The following is a 21,075-nucleotide window of genomic DNA, read 5'->3' as shown; positions in this document are numbered from 1 at the left end:
GCCAGCCAGCCAGCCAGCCAGCCAGTGATATCAAGGCAGTTGTCGTGAATGAGCTGCGAGTCTTGGGTCTTGAATGTCCAACCAAGTCCATTCGATCAAGATGGCTGGCTGGAGGGCTTAATTGAGGCATTGAAGACACCAAAGCAACAATTCCATTGATCGGGCCAAGGAGAGCTCTGTGAGTTGGACAAGTGCTCAATTGCTTGGCGGACCCGTCCTTTTGGGGACCCGGAAAGCCAGAAAGCCAGGCCTTGACCCAGGCGTACACTCATCCCGGCCGAGGTGCTGGAGCCCACCATGGCCAGCGCCACCCATCCCTTGGCCTCGGCCTCAACCGCCGGCCCACATACCACCTCGGCTTCCGCCGTGGCCCTGCCCGCTTCGTCGTCGGGCTTGTCGGGCTTGTCCGGCTTGACGAGTGGCGGGACCACCCCAGGTGGGCTCACGGGTGGCGTGGCGGGTGGCTCTGCGGTGGTTTCGTCATCGGGCTCGTCGTCGGGTTTCGGCTTGGAGGAGATTGGGATTCCAGGGCGCGACTATCTGAAGGAAGCCCTGACTTCGTGCACCGACCCGCTCAAGGCCATCGAGGACTTCCAGATCGAAAACGGCATCCTGTTGCCCTCGCTGCGACCCATGCTGCCCATGCTGGACCTCCACGGGATCAAACGCTTGGACTTTCACAACTCCGTGTTGGAGGATCTTCGCGAGCGGCTTATTCAACAAATCACGGGCCCCACGGCTCAATCCGGCATCAGTGCCAAAGAGCGAGAACGGAAACTCAAAGAGCTCTTGGTCAAGTCGTTTCCCGTCATCAAGATCAAGTCCTTGCGACCCGTGGTCATGAGCGTTTTGAAGCAGATGAGCTTTATCGAGGATCGATATCTCAAGGTCCTGGTCCGTGACAAAGAGCTCTACGAAGACTGCGATATCGTGATTAAGCGCCATCTTTGGCGCGACAATCAGTCCCTGTTTGGCGACGAAGTTTCGCCTCATCTAAGTAATTACATTCGCGACAAAGAAGCTCTCCTTTATCGCCACGAGGCGCCCAATGCCTTCTTCGCCCTCTCGCCTAAGGCCCGCCGCCAACTCGAGGTGATTCAGCGATTGGCCGATATGATTGGCAACAATGTCAAGCTCTACGACATGACGCTTCAATTCTTGCGCACCCTCTTCCTCCGTACGCGGAACGTGCATTATTGTACGTTACGCGCCGAACTTTTGATGGCGCTTCACGACCTCGAAGTCCAGGATATCGTGTCCGTGGATCCGTGCCATAACTTTACCTGGTGTCTCGACGCCTGCATCCGAGAACGGAACGTGGACGTCAAGAAGTCGCGCGAGCTTCAGGGCATCCTGGACGCCATTCGCCGTGGACAGGAACAAGTCTTGGGTGACCTGTCTATGACCTTATGTGACCCGTTCGCCATTCACTTCTTGGCCGCCTCGGCTCTCAAGATTTTAAACCATCAGGTCGAGCGTGAGGGTATGCCGCGTGATAACACCATCCTCCACCTCCTTCTTCGAATGCTGTTCTTGGGCCTGTCGGCCTGGGAAATGATCGAGACTCAAGAATTTGCCGAGCCCAAGTTGGATCCGAAGTTGGTGACCAAGTTCATTCCTGCGCTCATGTCACTCATCGTGGACGATCAAGTGCGGGCTCAGAATAATAAGCTACCACTTGAGGACCGAGCCACAGCTCAAATTGTTATTGAACATTCGGGCCCTCCCCCAGAGTCGTATCAGGTAATTGTTTTCAAAATCCTGACTTGTCCACTGCTATGAATGACATTCTTAATGTTTGTTCCCAGAACTTCATTGGCAGTTCCCTGGTGGCCACGACCTTAGCTATGCATTACACTTTGCAAACAGCTCGTGCCAAAGATGCCACGGGCCTGAAACGAGTTTTAGGATTCTTGGCCAACGTTGTTCATATGCATCCTTACGAAGACACATTTATGCATAGCTTGGTGACCAACCTCATCCTGGTGAGTAAATTAGGCTATTGATTGGAACTTTATAATAAAGCTCACAATCTTCATTTTACCTATTGCAGATGAGAGATGATTTTGACGCTCAAGATTTTTGTACATGTGTTTTTGATGAGTTCTTTTTCACATCGATTAACCATGACAACTTTGTTCGACATCTCATGAGACTTCTTTGGTTCGTGTACACCAAAGTGAATGGCACTAGGCTTGAAAATATCATGAAGTTAACCGAACCCGCAGCATATGGAACCCCTGAGGCGACGAAGGATCCCATGACTCAAGAGTATTCAGCCCTGAAAGAAAGAATTGATGCACATCTAAAGGCTTTGGCTTCTAGCCGAGCCAATGAGGAGGGAAAGGCCGATCAAGTTCTGGAGAACGTCTAACTCTCATCCGGCCTTCGATCCCAAGTTGAAGCAGCTTGTAGCCAGAATGCAGTGAAATTTCTTTTTTCTATTTTGGTTATGATGGATTCTTTTCATGGTACAAATTACTTAGATTGAACTTCTGAGACGCGAGCTCAGTCTCTTTTCTAAGAGAACTCTGCGCAAATGATATCCGTGCATGAGGGCGACTAGACCAGCATTCAGTGATGAACAAACAGTATCATTCATTACTCATGAACATTTCCCTTGACATTAGTAGTCATGAAGTGGCCTTTACTAGCTGGCAAATAAAAGTGGTTCGAGTGTTTTACCTATAAATGACGCCAATTTTATCTCATATGATTTAAAGAGCTGAAGTAGCCGTGTTGTCCAACAGGCTGCGTTTTCAAGGTAAGCATCTTCTCCCCTTGATGGCGTGGATGCGGATAGGTCGCCACTTGGATACTCCTCCCTAACCCTTTCCAAAGGAAATTTTAGAATTTAAATCCACCCCCACAGACGGAGAACCAATCAGGTACCGGACATGACACTGCCTATTGCAAAATTTATACGATGTGATGGCTGGCTTCGATTCGACCCAAGCACCCAAAAACAAAGATTGTGAGTGAGATTGGCTTATTAGATATATAATTAAAAATCGGGTGCCGTCACATGCTAGAACTATGTTGTTTCCTTTGGCTCGTTTGCTCCGAGACTCTTCATCCCTAGAACGTCTGTCGTCAAGTTTTCATCCCAATGAGGCATTTTTATATGCATCATCCTTCAAGCAGACGTTAGCAAGAGCTGCAATAAGTTTCTTTATCCATAAATCTCATTGGCTGTAATGTTCGTCTCCCTCAAAATGCTCAATATCAGTCTTGCTGCACTACATTTTTCTTGAATATCTTGCACTAAACATGCCCTATTGGAGGGGCATGGATCTGCTTACCAATCTGCGAATCCTGGTTCGAACCCCAGGCTAGCCGAGTCCAAACTTCTTTGCAGTATTTAAATCACAGCATAAATTGATGCCTTAACTGCTGCCTTAACTGGTTAAATGGGCGAACCTGGGATTATTCCCGAGGGTGAGGTAATAATCAATGTCGCACATTGGTTGTAACGGCGAAGTGGGAATATCCCTGAGTTGGGAAACCTGAAAAAAAACTTTTTGAAACCTTAGAAAGTTTTTTTTGTCTGATATTGCGCGTAGTATCTTGGTTTTTAGCACCTCTACTGTAGTGAAAAGTAGCCTAGTGACCTCCCAAAATTGGTGCTGACATCATCAGACAGTTGCTACTTGGATCCGGAGTCATTACCGCTCTTTGGATGCTTCTAGAATGCCATCTGTAAAGAAGATTAGATATGATTCTTGGTGTACTTCTTTTTTCGTCTCTACTTTGCTTCCAAATGCATGTAACTTAATTATTTTTCGAAGAAACGACAACTTGTACTTTAAATGATAATTCAAGTAATTTCCCCCCAAGATCAAAAAAAAATTTGAGGATCAATCGTCAGGGCTCTGTGTTCCGGGGAGCTGAAGTCTTTGGGGAAGTGCAACGGGATACCGCTTCAGGAAATCTCCTCCCATGGAACTTTATTGATGTGAGACGGTTTCGGTTAAATTGACTGGCGATTGATGTGATAGCTCGTACATTATCTACTATATATAGCTTTAATGCGATTCTAGGTCATTTGATTGATTGAGGATATGAAAAATACGTAAATACGTACGTGCATGAACAATCATAAATAAAAGTATAAAAGTTAAAGTAGATATCAAATGATAGATCCTCATTAAGGGGATTAATATGCAACGTACGATTCTTGAATCCCAAATAGGTCAATGGTAGGAAGTGTCTTGACGTGAGGGGGAGAAATCCTGTGTCAGTTATTTCAATCCATGCGTTTCATTTATACAAATGTCAAGAAGTACTCTCAATATAATTCATGATCATTTTATGAACTACATGGCAAAAAGATTGGAAGCTTTCGTGGAAGCTCCATGGTCCAAATAAACTTGTTAATAGTAAAAACGTCAAATCTGGCCCTACTGCAAGCTAGTGGGGACGTTAACTAAGGGAGAGAGAGAGCATCGGATTTTTTGGATTGAGGTTGTTCATCAAGAACGGGAAATTGCCGTTGCTCTCTTCAATTTGTCCCTCTACGTGAATCTCTCAAGCGCGAAAGTGGATCGAGGGATTCAAATTACGATGAACAGCATGTAAGTAGTCCAACGAAGAGTGTTGAGAGAAGAATGCCAGTGGAGAGTGAGGATTTCTTCTCCCCAATTTTTGACGATGGGCTGAATCGTTTCATATCGGCCTGCCTGTGGCTACCAAGTGTCACAATAGGCACATTCTTTAATCTTGCTGTGATCGAGGGCATCAAAGATGACCAATATTCCACACTTGTTCGGCAATTGCAAGTAGGCATTTTGACCCTCAATGTGTGTCACAACGTGTGTCCCATTTGGATCGATATCATTCGTCAATTATACGGACCTCTTCCCACTTCCATTTGCACATTGGCCGTTCATTGGAAGTACTCCCGATTCCTACTGACCTATCTTTTGGCAGGGGAAGGCCACTTGTTGCGGATCCTTTATTGCACGGTCTGGTCTAATGTGGGATACCTCAATGATCAATTTGCTTTGCAATTTGTTCATGTTTGGAACGCGCTAATAGCCCTTCATTTATGCGCGTTAACGTGGCTGCTAGAGGACCATCAAAATCTGAGATTCTTTTTGTGCACCGGAACCGAGCCAAATAAGAGACCAAACACAGTTGACCGGTTATTAACACATTTGATCATTTATTCTTTGTGCATTATGGTTACAGCCTCATTTGTTACGAAAATGAAAAGTAGAAAATGCTTGAAGAATCGAAACGGTGAGTATTATCTGTCTCTCTCTCTATATATATTGTCGAATGGGATGATTTCACTTGTTCCGTTTTTCTAGAAGTGCAAGGTTTGAGCAATTACGTTCCACCCAAAAGAACTTTCGCGGATTTACTTAATCTGAAGATGGTTCAAGGTAAAGTTATCCTAAATTGGTATTACTTGTTAGTATTTCAGCAAGATGTTCTTTTCAGTTCCTTTGATCTTGTTAGCGCTTGTTCCCGAGATGTATTTCTCTCATGTTCCATGGGACGCGACGCTCAACTCGGGGGCTCGATCCAGACTATTATGTGTCTCCCAATTTTTCTACCATTTCGTATTAGGCCTGGTTATCCCTTTGACGTATATCATGGTAGATGACAAGATCCACACCGGCTACCTTCAGCTCAAAAAAGATACTATGAATTGGATGAAGTCGAAATTCTGGCTCAATCATAGACTCTCACGAGCAACCCTGATTGTTATCGAGAACAAGCATTAACAGAGTAAATCGATTTGATAAATCTATGTATTTCATGCCTCACGTTACGCTCAAACAACAAGGATACTCAATTGAGATTACAGATCGGTTATGACTTGACCCAACGAGTAGGTCTTTCGATACAGTGGATTTCTCAATGAACTTGTGGCAATGCAGGATTTATCTGAAATGAAACCAAAGCCATAATAAATGCATGTTTTTTGTCTAAGACAGTTCTCAAGAGGGAAGCCATGATGATGAAAAAGGTCATTGTAGTTAGTTGTTTGCTATTGGTAACCAGTTATTACCTCTGAATCGAATAAAATTCGATTTGGAAGCCCGCAGTTCGGCTGGAGTGGAAGAAATATCACTGGACAAGATAAGGGAATCTTCCAAGCTAGTGTAAGGTTGCTTGACGGATGTTCCATTAATGGTTACCACACTGGTGGTGCCTCCATTTTTCATGCTTGGAGGACTGGCTGAGTGATCCTCGGGCGTGCCACCGTCGGAATTCGAGTCAGAAGAATCTAAAGGGAAAGTCCATCATTAAAAGAGCACAAACCATATTTTGAAGCGTGACGTAGAACATTGGGGATAAGAAAGGCACTTGACTTTATATGTATTGGTGGTGTTGCTTTTAAGACTAGGACGTGGGTAAATCAGCTTGTTGGTTTCTAAACTCACAACTTAATTTCCCAAACCTAATGGTCAAAATGACTGGTTGATATTTCATAACAACAGCAATCGTATTTTTTGCTAGGCATTGTCACGTGGTATCGTTTGAACATGATGTATATGCTTTGGTGTAAATTTTTTGCACCGTTTTGTCAACTATTGGGATCACAGTTTCCCATGTGGATTAGAGATTCCACCGAAAGTGCTTCAATTTATCTATTTACTGCATAACTGATTGAATTGTTTCACATTACCACAAAGCAACATAAAATGAACTTCCTGAAACCGAAAATCATGCGTGCGTCGAGAGTTTTGGCTACTTTAACACAGATAACGTTTTTCCCTCGAAGTCATTGTGTGACATATGTGTACCACCAAGCTCTCAACTAGTTCGGTCCTTGTGGGCAACTACCTACCAATACCCACTAATGGTTCTCAACCAATTACTTAAACACCTTTGTCAACGAGCACCTCAAGCCAATGGCTGAGAGCGGAATGTAGTCAAAAATACTTGGTCTCACAATCTTGGAAAAGAAGGGAAGATAGTTGATCATTGTCCTCATGATCCTGACCATTGTCATCATCATCTTTGGCCAACCAGTATCAAAGGGACGTTCGAAATCGAAATGCCCGCCTACTCACTCGTATGCATGGAGTTATGCCCAGAATCATGACCAGAATCGTCGGACACCTTCTTGATTCTCAAAATGGACTTGTTGGGTGGAGACATGCTCGCCACGATTTGCATGGTAGACCGAGGCGAGGATGATTTAGTGGTGGTTGTCGTACTCATATCCATGTCCGATGATGAACACTCATCCGTTGTGCCTCCTCCGGATTTCGAACACGAATCCTCGCCGACGAGTTGCTCCTTGAGAATCAGTTCATTCACCACTGAAAGTGCCCAGATAAATGTTAGTGTGCGAATTATTTTTCAGGGTTCGAAGTTGAGGGCATTGCTTGTTCCTATTCTAGTCATTGATGAAACGAAATGAGTAGTATAGTTTATTCATTTTTCAAGGCCAGATTTGAATGTCGTCTTGCCACATTTCCACTTGCATGTACGTAGGTACGTATTGCCCTACCAATCTGAACCTTGATCCAAGTAATGACCATGCAAACCTGTCAGAGAGATAAAACCAAGAAGGTGACAACATATCTCGCAGTAACCAATAAAAATCCAAATTCCCAGGGATTCATCACTCAGAAAACTGGTTCCAACTCTTCACAACTTGAATCGATGACAATTGAATTTGGAGGACACTATCTAAAAGACGGGCTTGCTACCTACCAATTCAGTAATAACAAGATCCCGTGGTTCACAGGATTTTGAGGGGTCATGTGTATCTTCAACAAATTGCAACACAAGACCAGTCTATTAGAGGTTTTTCATTGTTCCCTCGACACAAGGAGTCAAATTTTGTGGATGCTCCACTATGCTCAACATCGTCACTTTTTTGTTGATGACAATTCTCATTTCGTTCAGCCAATCCAATTTAAGGACAGCGACCAATCCGTCATGATGATTCAATCACTAAGAATGGACGCAATTTGGAGGGGGTGATAGTTTGAGGGGAAATCAATGATTGTCGTGGGCCAGTAGCACGCAATCGCCAACCAATGGTCTTTATATTTTTTATTAACCTAGCCGAAAATTCCCATGTTATTTTAGAAGTGCAAGAGCAAAAGCATTCATTCATTCATTTTGTAATTTGTCCTGGGTCGGAAAAAATGATTCAGGTTTCCTCACAGTAGCTCGTTTCATGGGAGTTATTTTCGGCCCACATAAGAAACAAAAAGGTAAGCAATAAACATGTATCATCAAAAAGTAGCTATTCGTTTCCAAATTTTGCTTGAATATGCCAGCCAGGTCTGCCAACTCAAATTCGTTGGTAGACCAAATATCATATCAAGATAACGATTAAGAAGAGACGAAATATAAACTTTCATTTTAATAGAACTGCGGATTATTCCTCTAGTGGTTAGAAAAGCTCATGAAACACCAAACCAAAAAAAACCGGGATAGTTCACAAGAGGTAGGTACAAGTTGCTTCCCAAATCAAACTGCATTCCCTTTGTGATGCTATCAACTATTGTTGTAACTCCTTAGGCTTGGTAAAATACAAATATTGCAGGACAAGTTTTAAGCACCTTTTGGCAAATTGAAAATTTGTGCTCCCCTGACCATGATTCAACAATTCCTATTTTGCCCTAGCATGTTGACGCCACCTGTCTCAAGTTCAGATTAATTATGCCGTCAACCTCTCAGAGGCGGGGAAGAACGCCAATAAGATCAAAGAGCTTCTGGGCGATGCTTATCCGCCTTATCCGTTTGCTTAGTCTATAAAGGTTCATACAATTTTGAAACATGGCGGCGTCTTGCATCGGATTTGCATCGGATGATACATCAATATCAGATGTTCAAGAAACTCGTTTGCTAGAAAAACTGTAAAAAAAAACCATTTCTTCTGGACCATATTGTTCCAAAAATGGATGACCAAAACTGCTGTGATCTATACGGAAGTTTTTCGGCTTGAGGTGATGTTATGTAAAAAGTTTGGAATCTAATCCGGCCCAAAATGGCCGAAGAAAATGAAAGTTCATTTTTCATAAGTAACCTATCTTTCCAGCCCCTTCAGATGATTCAAAGCACGGTTCGTTGTCCAAGAGCTCTGTTCAATTATACATTGGCACAGAAGCTAGCGACCTCAAAATAGGAGCCAATTTGGTTGAGCTCTGTTTGGCCCCTCTTCAACTTTTCTACATTTCAAATAACAATGTATGATTAGGAGGATTCAATTGGGAAATGTTTGAAACTATTCTTGACTTCATTACGCTTCCCAGCTGACATCTACGTAAGCTTTACCAAGAATGTTTTCGTTGAGCAGTCACAAACAAACACTTCTAAATCATTTATTCTGTATTGTAAAAAAGTTAGCTTGCAGCTATCTTTGAAATGTTGGAAATCTCTTATTCGTTATGGCAAAGTGTGGTAAAGTTTCTCATGACAAAATAAGTTCTTGACATGCCAATATTAATTTCTTGTTTTGGGTTAACTTTGGACCATTATGACTACATCTACGAAAATAGTTGGCTGAAAAACAAAACCAGTTTTTTAAAAGTTATTTGAAAAGCCGTCAAAGTGTTTGAAAAGAGTTTCTTTCGGTTTATTTGCTCGTGTTTAATTTTAGAGGACTTTCAAACCACTTCAACTACACCGAGGTGATTTTCGTATTGTGGAGATGAATGTTTCAGTTTGTTTAATACTTAAGTTTGGAGGATTTAACCTCACCCGGCCAGCATAGGCAGCCAATCTATCGTCCCTTTAAAGTTCCAGGGAGGTGCTCATTTGATCAAAAAGTATGGAAAACAGTTTTTATACCAAAAGGTACTAGAAATAGTTCAGATCTAGTTCAAAATTTGAAGTTCATTCGCCTAGTCCTAATTATAGCTCATTATCTATGTACTAAAACGTTTCCCTCCTCGTTGTTTTGTGAAGCACAATTTTCCCTAGTTAGTTTTTAATTCCATCCTAATGGTATTTGTTGTAAAAAAGCACTCATCATTTGACTTTCCGCCTCCTCCATTATTTGTTAAAACTTGCAGGTTTCAACTCGAGAAACATTTTCAAAAGAGTGTTTTCATTATTATTAGGTCCTTCTTTCCATTTTCCATGGAACTTGTTCAGTTCCAACTAATCATTTGATCAAAAAACCTTTCCCCTCCTTGCCTTAGGAAAAAAAGCTCAAGCCAGTCAACATGTAGCATGTACTTCGTACTACATTAGACCTTTCGGCACTGCCACCAATATAGGAGCTGAAAATTCAATCCAATACATTTTTGCACTTACATAGCATTCTGTTGATTCCCCGAGGTGGTTGTGGTTGGGGCGGAGGCTGAATGGGTTGTTGGGACTTTGGGGAGTGAATTTGCAATTGTGGGGATTGGGACAACCCATTACTTTTGCTGATCGAGGTCGTCAATTTGACTTTAGTATTATCTATGGATCTTGGACCAGAGGAGTAAGCAGATAACATCGATGGTGGATCGGACGCGTTGTGCGCCATCTCGTGACTAGTTTTAGACAACTTCTCGTCCTTCATGATTCGCTCTCGTCTGGCAGTCATGAAATCGCCGGGGTCTCTTTTCTTCGCTTCAAGTCCATCCCCGAAGCCACGACGGTCAAAATCATTCAGATGATCCATGTTCTCATTGTTGTTTTTGTCCAGGATTTGACTACGCGAAATGGTGAAGGGATGTCGAGCACCGTTCGAGATGTTATTGGGCCTTTCCACCGAGGTGTGCCTCGAATTAGGGGCTGTGGTTCCAGAATGTGCCGAGGACAACCCAGACGAGGATGAGTCCATGATATTGGGATTCGAGGCGGAGTACCCAAATTGATTACCTGGAAATACACAGAGTACGGTGAAAGTGCCAAGCGCCAGTCTTTCAATATATCTAAAGAATTACTGAATCACATGCGGAATTTTGCTTGAGAGCCAATCTAAATGCACAAAACAAAGAGGCATGTGCGCCATTGACAAGGCATTTGCAATGTTCTTTCCAATGTTTCAATACTTTTCTTCATTATTTCCATGTTTTAATGACATCGTGTGCAAGCATGATACCCTAAGCCAATCGCCAAATACCTACATATCTGTTCGGTTATGCGCACTCCGCTCTGAAATATTTACGCTTCCTCTTGGTGAGATTCATGTGATCAATCGAAATGGAAGTAACCGTATTAGGAGCTTGATGATAAGCTGAGAAAAATCCCATATTAGCACTATTGTACTCCCCTCAGATTTTATTGCCTAAATCGTTAATTTGAAGGTCGCCGCAGCCCGAAAACAAATCTTTGGCCATGCCTCGACAGTGCACGTTCTTGTACAGTGGGATAACGCGTAGTACGACCACCAGAATATGTGCGCTGGAAATTTCATTCTCCGGCTTAGCTCCGTGGTTTATGGAACTATGAGCCAGAATGACGACAAAAAATGTGCGAATTAATCGGAAGTTGCGTCAAATGGGAAACGAACGCGCACACGCACACACACACACACATACACACACACACATACTCATTCACGAACCATTTATGGCTTGAAACGCGCAGCTTTCAAGTTCTTTTTATCGATCCTTACGATTCGATTGCTTTACTACTTTCAGACTCAAGAGACATTTGGCATGATATGGTGCTTGCCTGGTTTCCGTTAGATTCTGCACTCTGAACTTGGCCGGGCTTCTTGAAAGAAAATGAAGAACCGCTCTTCCATTTCTCGCTGTGCGCTTTTCAGCCGTGCTTTATTTACAGGGTTGGCTGGCTGGCTGGCTGAGTGGCTAGAGAATAAATGATGCACCAAGGCCATGGGAAAATGACGGAGCTGGCCTTAATTTCAAGATAATTACGCTAAAAACCGGATCAAATCACTCAAATGGAGATGTCCTTTCATTTGCCGACCCGGCAAATCTGTTCAAGTCTCAAGGTGGAAAATCCGAAAGAAATATCTTTTTGGGGGGCTACTAAAAAAGCTTCAATGTTTCAGAGGACAGCGGCCAAAACTGAATTTTCAAAACATGGAAAAACACTATTGGGGTCCAAGACGGCGAAAGATCCAATTAGGCACCATAAATTGTCAGATTTGGGGACCAGGGAAGGGAAGGAAAGGAACGGGGGGGGGGAGATGATTTTTCGAAACCTGGTTACAAGTCGTGCATTCGTGGATTCCAAAGCCACCTTAGCTCTAGAATCTATAATGAAGGTTGTGCACAAAGTGAAGGCGGAATAAATAGTGCTATCCAAAGCATGCAAATCTAGATCTTTTTTCTTTTCCAAAAAACATGTTTTGCTCTCGGCACGTAAAAGGATTCATTTGCTAATGTACTAGTGCAGTTCAGCCCCTTGAGATTTCGCCACATGTCTCACTTAAAGTAAAACATGAACCCCTTCTATGTTCATTCAATACAATGCATACCTCTTTTAGGAAGGTTTGCACCCATTCTCAAGGTTCGTTTGCATTTGTGTCCCTTAGTTTTTCCATTGGTATTTGCCATTTTCATAACTTGAATTGGATCTTTTTGAGCAGCTTAGTAATAACTCGACTACAAACCTAATTACAATCAGTTAAAATCGTCGAGGCACACGTGATTTTATCACCTCATCATCATCATCATCATCATCTGGGTCGTGGGCGAGTGCCAGCCAAGTTCGCATGTTAGAATACAGTTATCTCGGAGTCGAATCTCGGTAAAAACCATCATTTGAACCATTTCTCAATGATCCACCTTTCCGGCATGGGTCTTGCCCAACTTTAAGGGCTTTGGGATGTCATTAGATGGTTGGCCGTGAATTTTCAATCTTCAACTGCAATTCATTCTTGAACCCGACGAAAAATGTGATCAAGAACTGTGGCAATCATTTGTCAAAGCAAGAAGAACACCGGAGTTCAGGAGGTTAAGATGTCACATTGGGCCTCGTTTTCGAGTAAACTAAGGCATGTGTTCTGACAAATTGCTGCAAAAAAACAACAGTTTTTGCGAACCCACTCGACCTCGATTGCACGATTTTTTTCTTCTGATTTACTAGCTTTCTGCTTAGCTCTTTGGTTGCTACATACCGCACACTCATTCAGAAGGTAGTACGTGTATGGTATGGTGTGTGCATTTAAGCGCCCTGTACTAATCGGATCAAGTAGGTTCGCTCTTCTATTCTTCCTACCTGAGGGTGTGTTGTTTGTCGTGCCTCCCACTTTTTGCCTGGACAAGAGCCATTGTTCAATTCCGGTGGAATCCGTGATTTGTCGAGAAGAGTCCACCCAAAACTTGCGTTTCCGCTTACAGTCGTAGATGTGGGTCTGAAAGAGGCCAGAGATGATAACTATATGAGAACAAGTTGGCGGAGGGGATATTTTCGGTGTAATGGCAATGCCCGAAACATGAAGATGCTGGTTTGAATTGAGTTTGAGTGGCCATTAAATGGCTTGCAAATTCACAAGAGGGTACGATTTAAAAATGCAAACAACCTAACCATCAAAGAGCTCATTCACCTGAAGGGTCGTGTACCATTCCTTGATTCCTTCCGGTCGTCGCAAATATATCTTGCCCTCCTTGAGGAGCGAGATGCAAATGGTCAAGTACCCGCGTTTGTCTAGTAAATCCACGCTGTCGATATCAAGCAGTTTGAGCTGAAATGAAATGAAATGAAAAACCAGGAGATCAGCTTCAGTCTCGAAAACAGCCGGAGAATTAGAAACAAAACACAAACAAAGAGCATCATGTCATGTCGAACTCAGGCCTGAGAGACTTCTCGTAAAAATCAATGGAAGAGTGAGCAAGTTGTATCTAAACATCCGATTGAAGCCGCAGTGTCTGTGAAAGGGCATTCCCAGGGATTGACCACTTTCAATGCTTCCTCGGATGTCTTGAATTCATGGCCAGGTATCGGTCAATTTTGTCCCTGGTTCTGAGGTCGGCCCAACGGAGCCAAGTGAATAAATATTGTACAGAGTGGGTGTATTTCACCACAACTCCTGACAGATTTAAACTACTTGAGGTTTGAGTGGTGGCACTGCATCTAAACCAATCTACTCGCCCATAAGTCACATCTGACATCATCATTCCCGATTCGGTGGCTCACTAGAGGTCTAAATGAGGGGACCTGCCAAAAGTTCCCGTAAGCTATGCATTCCCAATTGATCTTGACTTCATAGATCAAGACGGACTGGCCAACTTCATTGACTTGAAGTGTTTCAGAGAGACTTGAATTGACATTCACGATAAGGTTAAGTGGCCAATGAGACTTGCCAAATGAAGAAGGATGGTGCCAGAAAACACGAAAATAACTGGAAGAACAGAAGTAGCACTGGGGCATACGTACTCTTAGAGCATGGTCGTTTCTCACAACTTAGCCTTACTGGCGATTGTTTTGGGTACGTGAAGGCAATTGAATTCAAACAGCGGGAGCACTTCTGGAATCATGGGGGATGGCGGACTTCCAACCAATTACGAAGACATCACATTTATTGGCCAAATAATTGCGGCTTGGGAATTAGATATCATTGCAATGATCACAACTTCAAGCCAAAACGCCGTTGCCATTACTCAATCCTGTCGGACGACTTAATGAAATGTCGTCGCTCTTTTCTCGTCGCGGAAGACTCCATTGTCATGGGAATGGATCTGTCAGCAAGTTCATTACATCCACGTACAGCCAAGAGTCAAGAGTCAAGCGCTAGCACGGCACTTGTATCGCACCAAGTCAAAGGTTGCTTGATGATTTGGATCCATGTGCTCATAGGCCACAGCAATGTGGTCTGACTACCACCTGTGAGGCTATATTTCTCCTTGGTCTAATATCGCATTCCTTCGACGGTGGCTCCTAATCAAAACATGATGTTCGGTTTTTTTTTGGCGTAGGAAGGGAGCAATTAAACTCGTAACATTGCCGTTCAATGAGGTAGCATTGAGAATTCCTGGCATGGACACTCTTCAAGATCTAAAATTAGATCCTTTGCATTTAGTAGTACTTGAACGCATCGGCAGCTCAATTTGTTACCCACAATTACACACTTAGTGGATACCATTAGTTTTGGCCCTACCAACACATTGATTCAATTACACAAGCTTGTGAACCAACCAGAAGCAGCCATTCAAATGAAATTTATGGCGATTTTATGAAAATCGCCTTCTATGTAATTCTAATCCTTGATACCATTCAAACATATGATGCACCTGAAGGTTCCTGAAGGTTCTTGATAGTCCTGATGGGCCAGGGTGTACAATGAATCACTCAAAATATGGCCAGGGGACGACTGCATCGGTCCATGTTATGCTTGGAACTTCCTTCATGAGTAATTTTGGCTATGTGCTTCTTACGTTTTTGATACAGACCTTTTGGCTTGATTGACATTACAAGATAGCTATGGGCTTTGTGAACCTCTGCTTGAATGCATTATTGGAGACTATCTGGTCTAGAATGCATCATAATTGGAGCACATGGTGGCACTAATGAGACGACATACCTTGAAAATGAATCCTCCCATCTCGGTCATTCTTGATGAACCTTTCTTGAAGCAATGAAAGTAGTCCTTGGTTAAAATGAAATAGCGCTCCTTCCATCGGGAGAAGAGCTTATCTCGTTGTTGCCAAAGGAGACCTTTCCTCTGAACATTGGCTGGCTCTTCTTTGAAGTGGACAATATGGTGTTGGGGTTGGTGATGGTGTTCTGGTTGCTGTTGGTGGTGGGGATGATAATGGTGGGGATGCTGTTGTTGTTGTTGTTGTTGCTGCTGTTGTTGTTGTTGTTGTTGATGATGAAGTGAATGTGTTCGATGAGCATGGTCATCCTCTTGTTCTTCCACGTCGTCCTCTGGCTCTTGGCCCTCATCGTCATCCTGGTTAGTATCATGGGGAGCCACCTGAAATGAAATAAAGCATCATCCATTTAGAAACTTCGATCCAGCTAAAAGTTCAAGGCTCTTAAAGGAACCCTTTGATTCCACAGAAAGCTAGAGACGAGTCTACTTGCGAATGAATTTGAATTTCGCAAAGTCGCCTACCAACAATCAACCAGCCAACCATTCATCGTCCGCCCATGTTCTGCAGGCTTGCGTAGGATTAGACATCACCACCGACCTAAATCTGCCATTCCTCGGGTGAAAGGATGCATTCCATATTCAGATGATGTAAGCGCATTCACCCCAAGGGCAATCTAGGGCCTCTGACAACGAGCTTAAACACTTAATTCTAAAAAAGCCGCTGATCATCCACCGATTTACAAGCAATATTGCCTCATTTTTCATTGGCATTGCCGACTATTAAGATGAAGGGTTTAATGTGATTTGGCAGGACAGAGATCGCTTATGCGAAGGAGTTTCCTCGTTGGTCCAACAACCAGCCATGTGAGACATTTCTCATCACCAAAGCCCGCCCAAATTGAAGTCATCAACGACAATTCCAGCGACCTACTCAGTTCTGGTCGGGAACAAACGAGAAGAGTCCCTGGCAGCAATAATCGCACCTTTAAGAACCCCCATTCAAAGTTCAAGGTAAATCATCTCAAAACCTAATTTTCTCGGCTATAAACCACCGCCATCAAAGCGACACATGATAGATGAGAATGGGAAAAAGGGACCTCTCATTTTCCTTCCCAGTTGAATAAATAACACGGCTATGTACTTGGTAAGAACGAAAGAATCCTCACTCGGAGAAGACCCGTCGAGAAAAGTGTTACACAATCTAATCATAGGTGGCGGAGGGCTAATATGGTTTTCGCAAATCCTCCAGTTTTAAGAAGAAAAAACATCAAAGGACGTTCACCTTACAACCGTATGTTTTTAATGGCGTGACTTTTGCCACCTGAGGAATATTGAAAGCAGTGCTTCACATTGGTGACTTCTCTTTGAATCTAAGGATTTGGATTGTCATTTACAATGGTCCACTCTGATTGTGAGTGATCATGCAGAGATATCAAGAGAGAAATATTGGTTACTGACTGAGCAACTCATTGTAACCCCTCTTTTGATGTTAATTAGGCCACCCCAAGTACTTTCCATGATCTCTGCTTTTAAGTATCAAAATTTCGAGCAAAGCTCTAGTAACTCATAGGCAAAGTTTGATGTATCGCCATCTTGAGAGGAAATTGAAAAACTCGACTTGAAAATATCAGGAGCCAAGTGAGACAGAGAGAGAAAATGTTGCATCCGCGTTTCTATGTGGCAGTCATCGCATTTTTGGAAGCTATAACGGTTATGAGCGGCTTCCTTAGTTTCACAAAACATCATCATGGACTAATTCTCGTTAACGAGTTTCTTTTTATAGGGCCCCGCCTGGTTTGAAAGTTTTGCCAGCCAATCTTGAGAAATCTCGTTCTTCTTGCCTTTGAATAGGATAATAAAGATAAGTCTCATTCATAGAGCTCAAAAGTCTTACGTGTAACAAGGATGCACAAGTGTCCCCAAGAATTCATAGAGCCAGGAATGTCCGTTTCCTTTTCTAGATTCAGTATTATAATGTCAATAAACTAATCTCAGGATGATTGGTTTCTTTTGTGACTGGGAAAGTTGTCGAGATTGTTGTAAATTTACCCTACAATAGATGGCATTGGTTGATTGAGCTTGTCGTGTTGTTGATGAAGGGCTCTTGCATTTTTGAACGACGGATGAAGATGAAATGTTTAGTATGAAAACGATTAAGCAATCCTACAATTTGGGTGGCTCATGAGAAAGTTTTGAGTGCATGAAAAATGAATACATCGACATCATTTATCTGCTGGGCAAATAGCAACGCAGGAAATCGCCAAAGAACTGTCTGTACTGTATGTGCCAATTTACATTCAGTACCACCAACTTCATGGCACTCACTTTCCCAGACTCCAAGCAAATTTCTGTCTTAAGTGGCATGTGTTGTCAGGCCAAGAAACCACCTACTCAGTCATATTGTAAGATATGACGTGGTATTTCATGCACACTATTGAACGTAAACTCGGCAAACTTAACGTTGCACGGCAATAGGGACAATTCTAGTCTGGCATTAAATCGAGAAACAAAGCCACAGACCGACTTCAGAAAAAGGAGCAAGAAAGTGCCAATCCGAGTGACCATAGAAAAAGAACTGTACGTATTCAAAGTTTTCTGTATTTGAAAATCGCTCACGTTTTCAAATAAAAAAATATGATTTCGACAACTAACCACGACTACAACCTTTTCTTTCTCGGAGTTGTTGAAAACAAGGCATTATTTATAGAAACTCAATAGCCCATCTCCAAAAGATATGCATGTCCTTTGAATGGAATGGCAGCCTGTTCCCATAGACAAAGAGCTCAAAATAAGACCTGATCATTTAGAGGACACAGAAGAGACCATTTTAGATACGTTTACAACGTAGGTACAAGTCTTAGGGAATAGAATGGCCGCGCATTTGAAATGAGATGATGTGTGTACGCGGAGCTCTTCTTCATTGGTTCAAATTACCGTACCATGGCTCTGCGAATTGGAATCAAATATACACACATGTAGATCCAAGCCTGGGAATGCTTGTGCCGTACATTCGACCACGTAAGGAAAGGGCCGAAGTTGTACGCAAAGACGAAGATGAAGAAGTCGAGAGCTTTTGGGGTATGGACGCAGTGTAACCGGATGTTCACCAAATATGAGCCTTTTGTGATTCATTGGATTTGTCTCTTCATGAGATACTCCAAGGAATATCTCTTCACATTCATAATTTGTTTCGGACGCTCAAAGATGATGTATGGATGGAGATCCGAGTCTATCCAGGGTATTTCTTTGTCCGCATAATCATCTCCGAACTTGTTCATCGTTCCACCATTACTTTCACTGACGAGACACAAATCGAATTGCTCGGGACCTAAGCTTTTCGCCTTGGTTGGACCTGAGTGGGTGGATCCAAAATCGTTCAGGGAGCTGGACTTGAAGTGGGATTTCCAGAATAAACAACAAGACGGAGTACAACAGAGGCAACTGAGTAAACGAGGCATATAGGAACTTCACTCTCAATCAAAGAACGTACAAGATCACGAGCAGTCAACACAATCTAAGCCTCCTTTCCGGGTTGTTGATCCACAAGGACTAAATAACGAGGCCCCGAAAACTCCGAGGCTGTTCGAAGAAGCCACCTTCTAGTAGAACGCCTCAAATTACCTGAATTGTTTATGAGACTGAGGTGTTTTTATTCTGTCCATTTACCCGAACTCGTAATCCACGTACATGCTATGCTGCACGGAAGCTTTTCCTTCAAAAGACTCGAAAAACTGTACATTTTATCACAGTAAGAACGTACCTTCTGCAGAGCTCGTATTTGGATGGAGTTTAGTATCTGACGGGAGCTCAGTGTGTTCTTCTTGATCTTGATTCTATATGATGGAGATGAAGTTTTGAGAGTTTTCAAAAGCACCTGCTGCAAAACTTTGAATATCCATAACGGGTGTCATGAGCTGCCTATGGGAGGATCAACGAGGATGTAATAACATCTTGCCCACTTATTCAACCTACGTTCAACTTGTGATCCATGGAGAATCCTCGAAAAAAAAAACAATTCAAGATAGGTGGGGCAATGGGCCCCTTTGTCTACCACCAACCTTTTTTTAGAGGGTATCCATGAGAAAACCATAGGTTTGATGACAAAGACAAAGCCCATTCTCGACTCCACTATTTCAAAAACGAAACAGGAACTTTCCAGCGTTGGAACTACTTGGCAACATGTTCCTGAAAACACGTGCCTGGACACGATCAAGTCCATGATATGTCGGAGGTAGAGTCAAGTTTGGGGGGGGGGTCCAAGTCGAGCGCAACGTTTGACATTAATGACCTCGGCCAAATTATTACGGGTAACCGCGACCCTTCTAATTGTCATTCCTTAGAGTCATTTATTAATGCCATCATCACCGTTGATGCAAGTCGTTGAGCGGAGCATTAAGTTGCTTTGGCTATGCCTCATCATTCAGATACGTTCAGTACATCCACAACTTTGCTCTTAATTATCTGCAATATGATCCTTCTCATTTATCAGTCGACCCGGCGTTAAATCCTCCATTGGTATCATAAATTGAGCGGCACACATACGGCATTATTCGAATCTCTGGCAGGCAATCATGTACCTTCGTTGAGTACGTACGTAGACAACGTCGTCGTGGCAAATGTCAGAACGTGACTCCCCAAGAGACCAATTAATTCAGCGAGGCATCGGTGCCACAGCGATAAACATGGATCGTCCTCGTTGAATCCCCATTAGAGCCAATCATATCAGTAACATCAACTATCATTGCAACACGTTCACTTCTACACAAAGGCAGCGTGAAGGCACCCCTAAATTAGCACCAATTGGGCTTGATTAAGGCAGCTCCGAATATCAAATATCAACAAACAACACGTTACGTCCAAAATATTGCTTGTCATTTTGCCTTAACTTCGTTGAGTAGATGAGTAAATGTTTTCCAGGGCGAAACTAGAGATGACTCTATGTAGAGCAGAGAGCCCTGCCAATCCCACTGAAAGTTCACATGCCAAACGAGGAATTCCTTTGAGAATGCATTCCACCATGCACAGAAGATTTATTCCGAGATTAGTCTCAAAGAAGCATGCAGCACCGCTAAATCAAGAACACTTCATGGACCTAATATGACATTTGTGCACTCCGCGTGATAACCTTATTGTTAGTTTTGTTGCCACATAACAACCTGTGGTCTTTGTTATGGATCGCTCTTCATCTCATTTCATCGCAACACCAGCAAATACACACGATGCAAAAAAGGCTCCCACCCAAAATGAGCCGAAATTAGCGTAATCAACTTTGGAAGTGGTGCACTTCAAAGAGGGCTTTTTCGGAGTTGTTTCGCCAACAGAAGAAGAAGAAGAAGAAGAAGAGAATTTTGCCGAATCAATTACTGCAATATGACAAGGGAATTTTTAGATGGTTTATGACTTGGGAAGGTGCCATCCATGATTGTTAACCTCCAATGGTGTGGTTTCTTTCAATCCCGGGGAAATACGTAGGGTATGATCAAGTAATGATCCTAGATCCTAACCAGTGCCCTATGGCCTCCCCCCTTCCCGAAAAAAGTGCGAGCCTCAAAAAATTCATCACGGAATGTCACGTCACATTTCAAACTGACGGAGTCTTTTATCCTGAGAAACTCATAGTCGGAGACGAGTTCTTGGTGGTTAACTGCACCCCT

General features: G+C 43.0%; 3 protein-coding genes across 5 annotated transcripts; 2 read left to right on the top strand and 1 right to left on the bottom strand.

Annotated features, from left to right (window-relative positions):
• Positions 1–8: 8 nt before the first annotated feature.
• Positions 9–2,695, top strand: LOC131883692 (negative elongation factor B-like). Its single transcript, XM_059231210.1, has 3 exons — positions 9–1,743; positions 1,809–1,985; positions 2,054–2,695. The coding sequence occupies exons 1-3, from the start codon at positions 298–300 to the stop codon at positions 2,372–2,374; spliced, it is 1,944 nt and encodes a 647-aa protein (XP_059087193.1). The 5' UTR covers positions 9–297; the 3' UTR covers positions 2,375–2,695.
• A 1,614-nt stretch (positions 2,696–4,309) lies between these two features.
• Positions 4,310–5,762, top strand: LOC131883964 (uncharacterized). The gene is made up of 3 exons (XM_059231578.1): positions 4,310–5,241; positions 5,313–5,387; positions 5,446–5,762. The coding sequence occupies exons 1-3, from the start codon at positions 4,608–4,610 to the stop codon at positions 5,730–5,732; spliced, it is 996 nt and encodes a 331-aa protein (XP_059087561.1). The 5' UTR covers positions 4,310–4,607; the 3' UTR covers positions 5,733–5,762.
• Positions 5,742–19,051, bottom strand: LOC131883963 (TPR-containing protein DDB_G0280363-like). 3 transcript variants are annotated; one of them, XM_059231575.1, is made up of 8 exons: positions 18,356–19,051; positions 15,407–15,802; positions 13,433–13,570; positions 13,105–13,240; positions 10,237–10,791; positions 7,029–7,280; positions 6,020–6,238; positions 5,742–5,895 (listed from the first exon to the last, which is right to left on the bottom strand). In XM_059231575.1, the coding sequence occupies exons 1-8, from the start codon at positions 18,551–18,553 to the stop codon at positions 5,810–5,812; spliced, it is 1,980 nt and encodes a 659-aa protein (XP_059087558.1). In that variant the 5' UTR covers positions 18,554–19,051; the 3' UTR covers positions 5,742–5,809. The 3 variants fall into 3 exon arrangements, with proteins under 3 accessions (XP_059087558.1, XP_059087559.1, XP_059087560.1); XM_059231576.1 differs by having other exon boundaries at positions 18,395–19,051; XM_059231577.1 differs by having other exon boundaries at positions 18,361–18,490.
• Between the last annotated feature and the right edge of the window lie 2,024 nt (positions 19,052–21,075).

This window comes from Tigriopus californicus, chromosome 7, assembly GCF_007210705.1.
Source record: "Tigriopus californicus strain San Diego chromosome 7, Tcal_SD_v2.1, whole genome shotgun sequence".
NCBI classification, from domain to species: Eukaryota; Metazoa; Arthropoda; class Copepoda; order Harpacticoida; family Harpacticidae; genus Tigriopus; species Tigriopus californicus.
The sequence above is the reverse complement of the archived record's forward strand: the minus strand, read 5'-3'. Positions and strand labels throughout refer to the sequence as shown.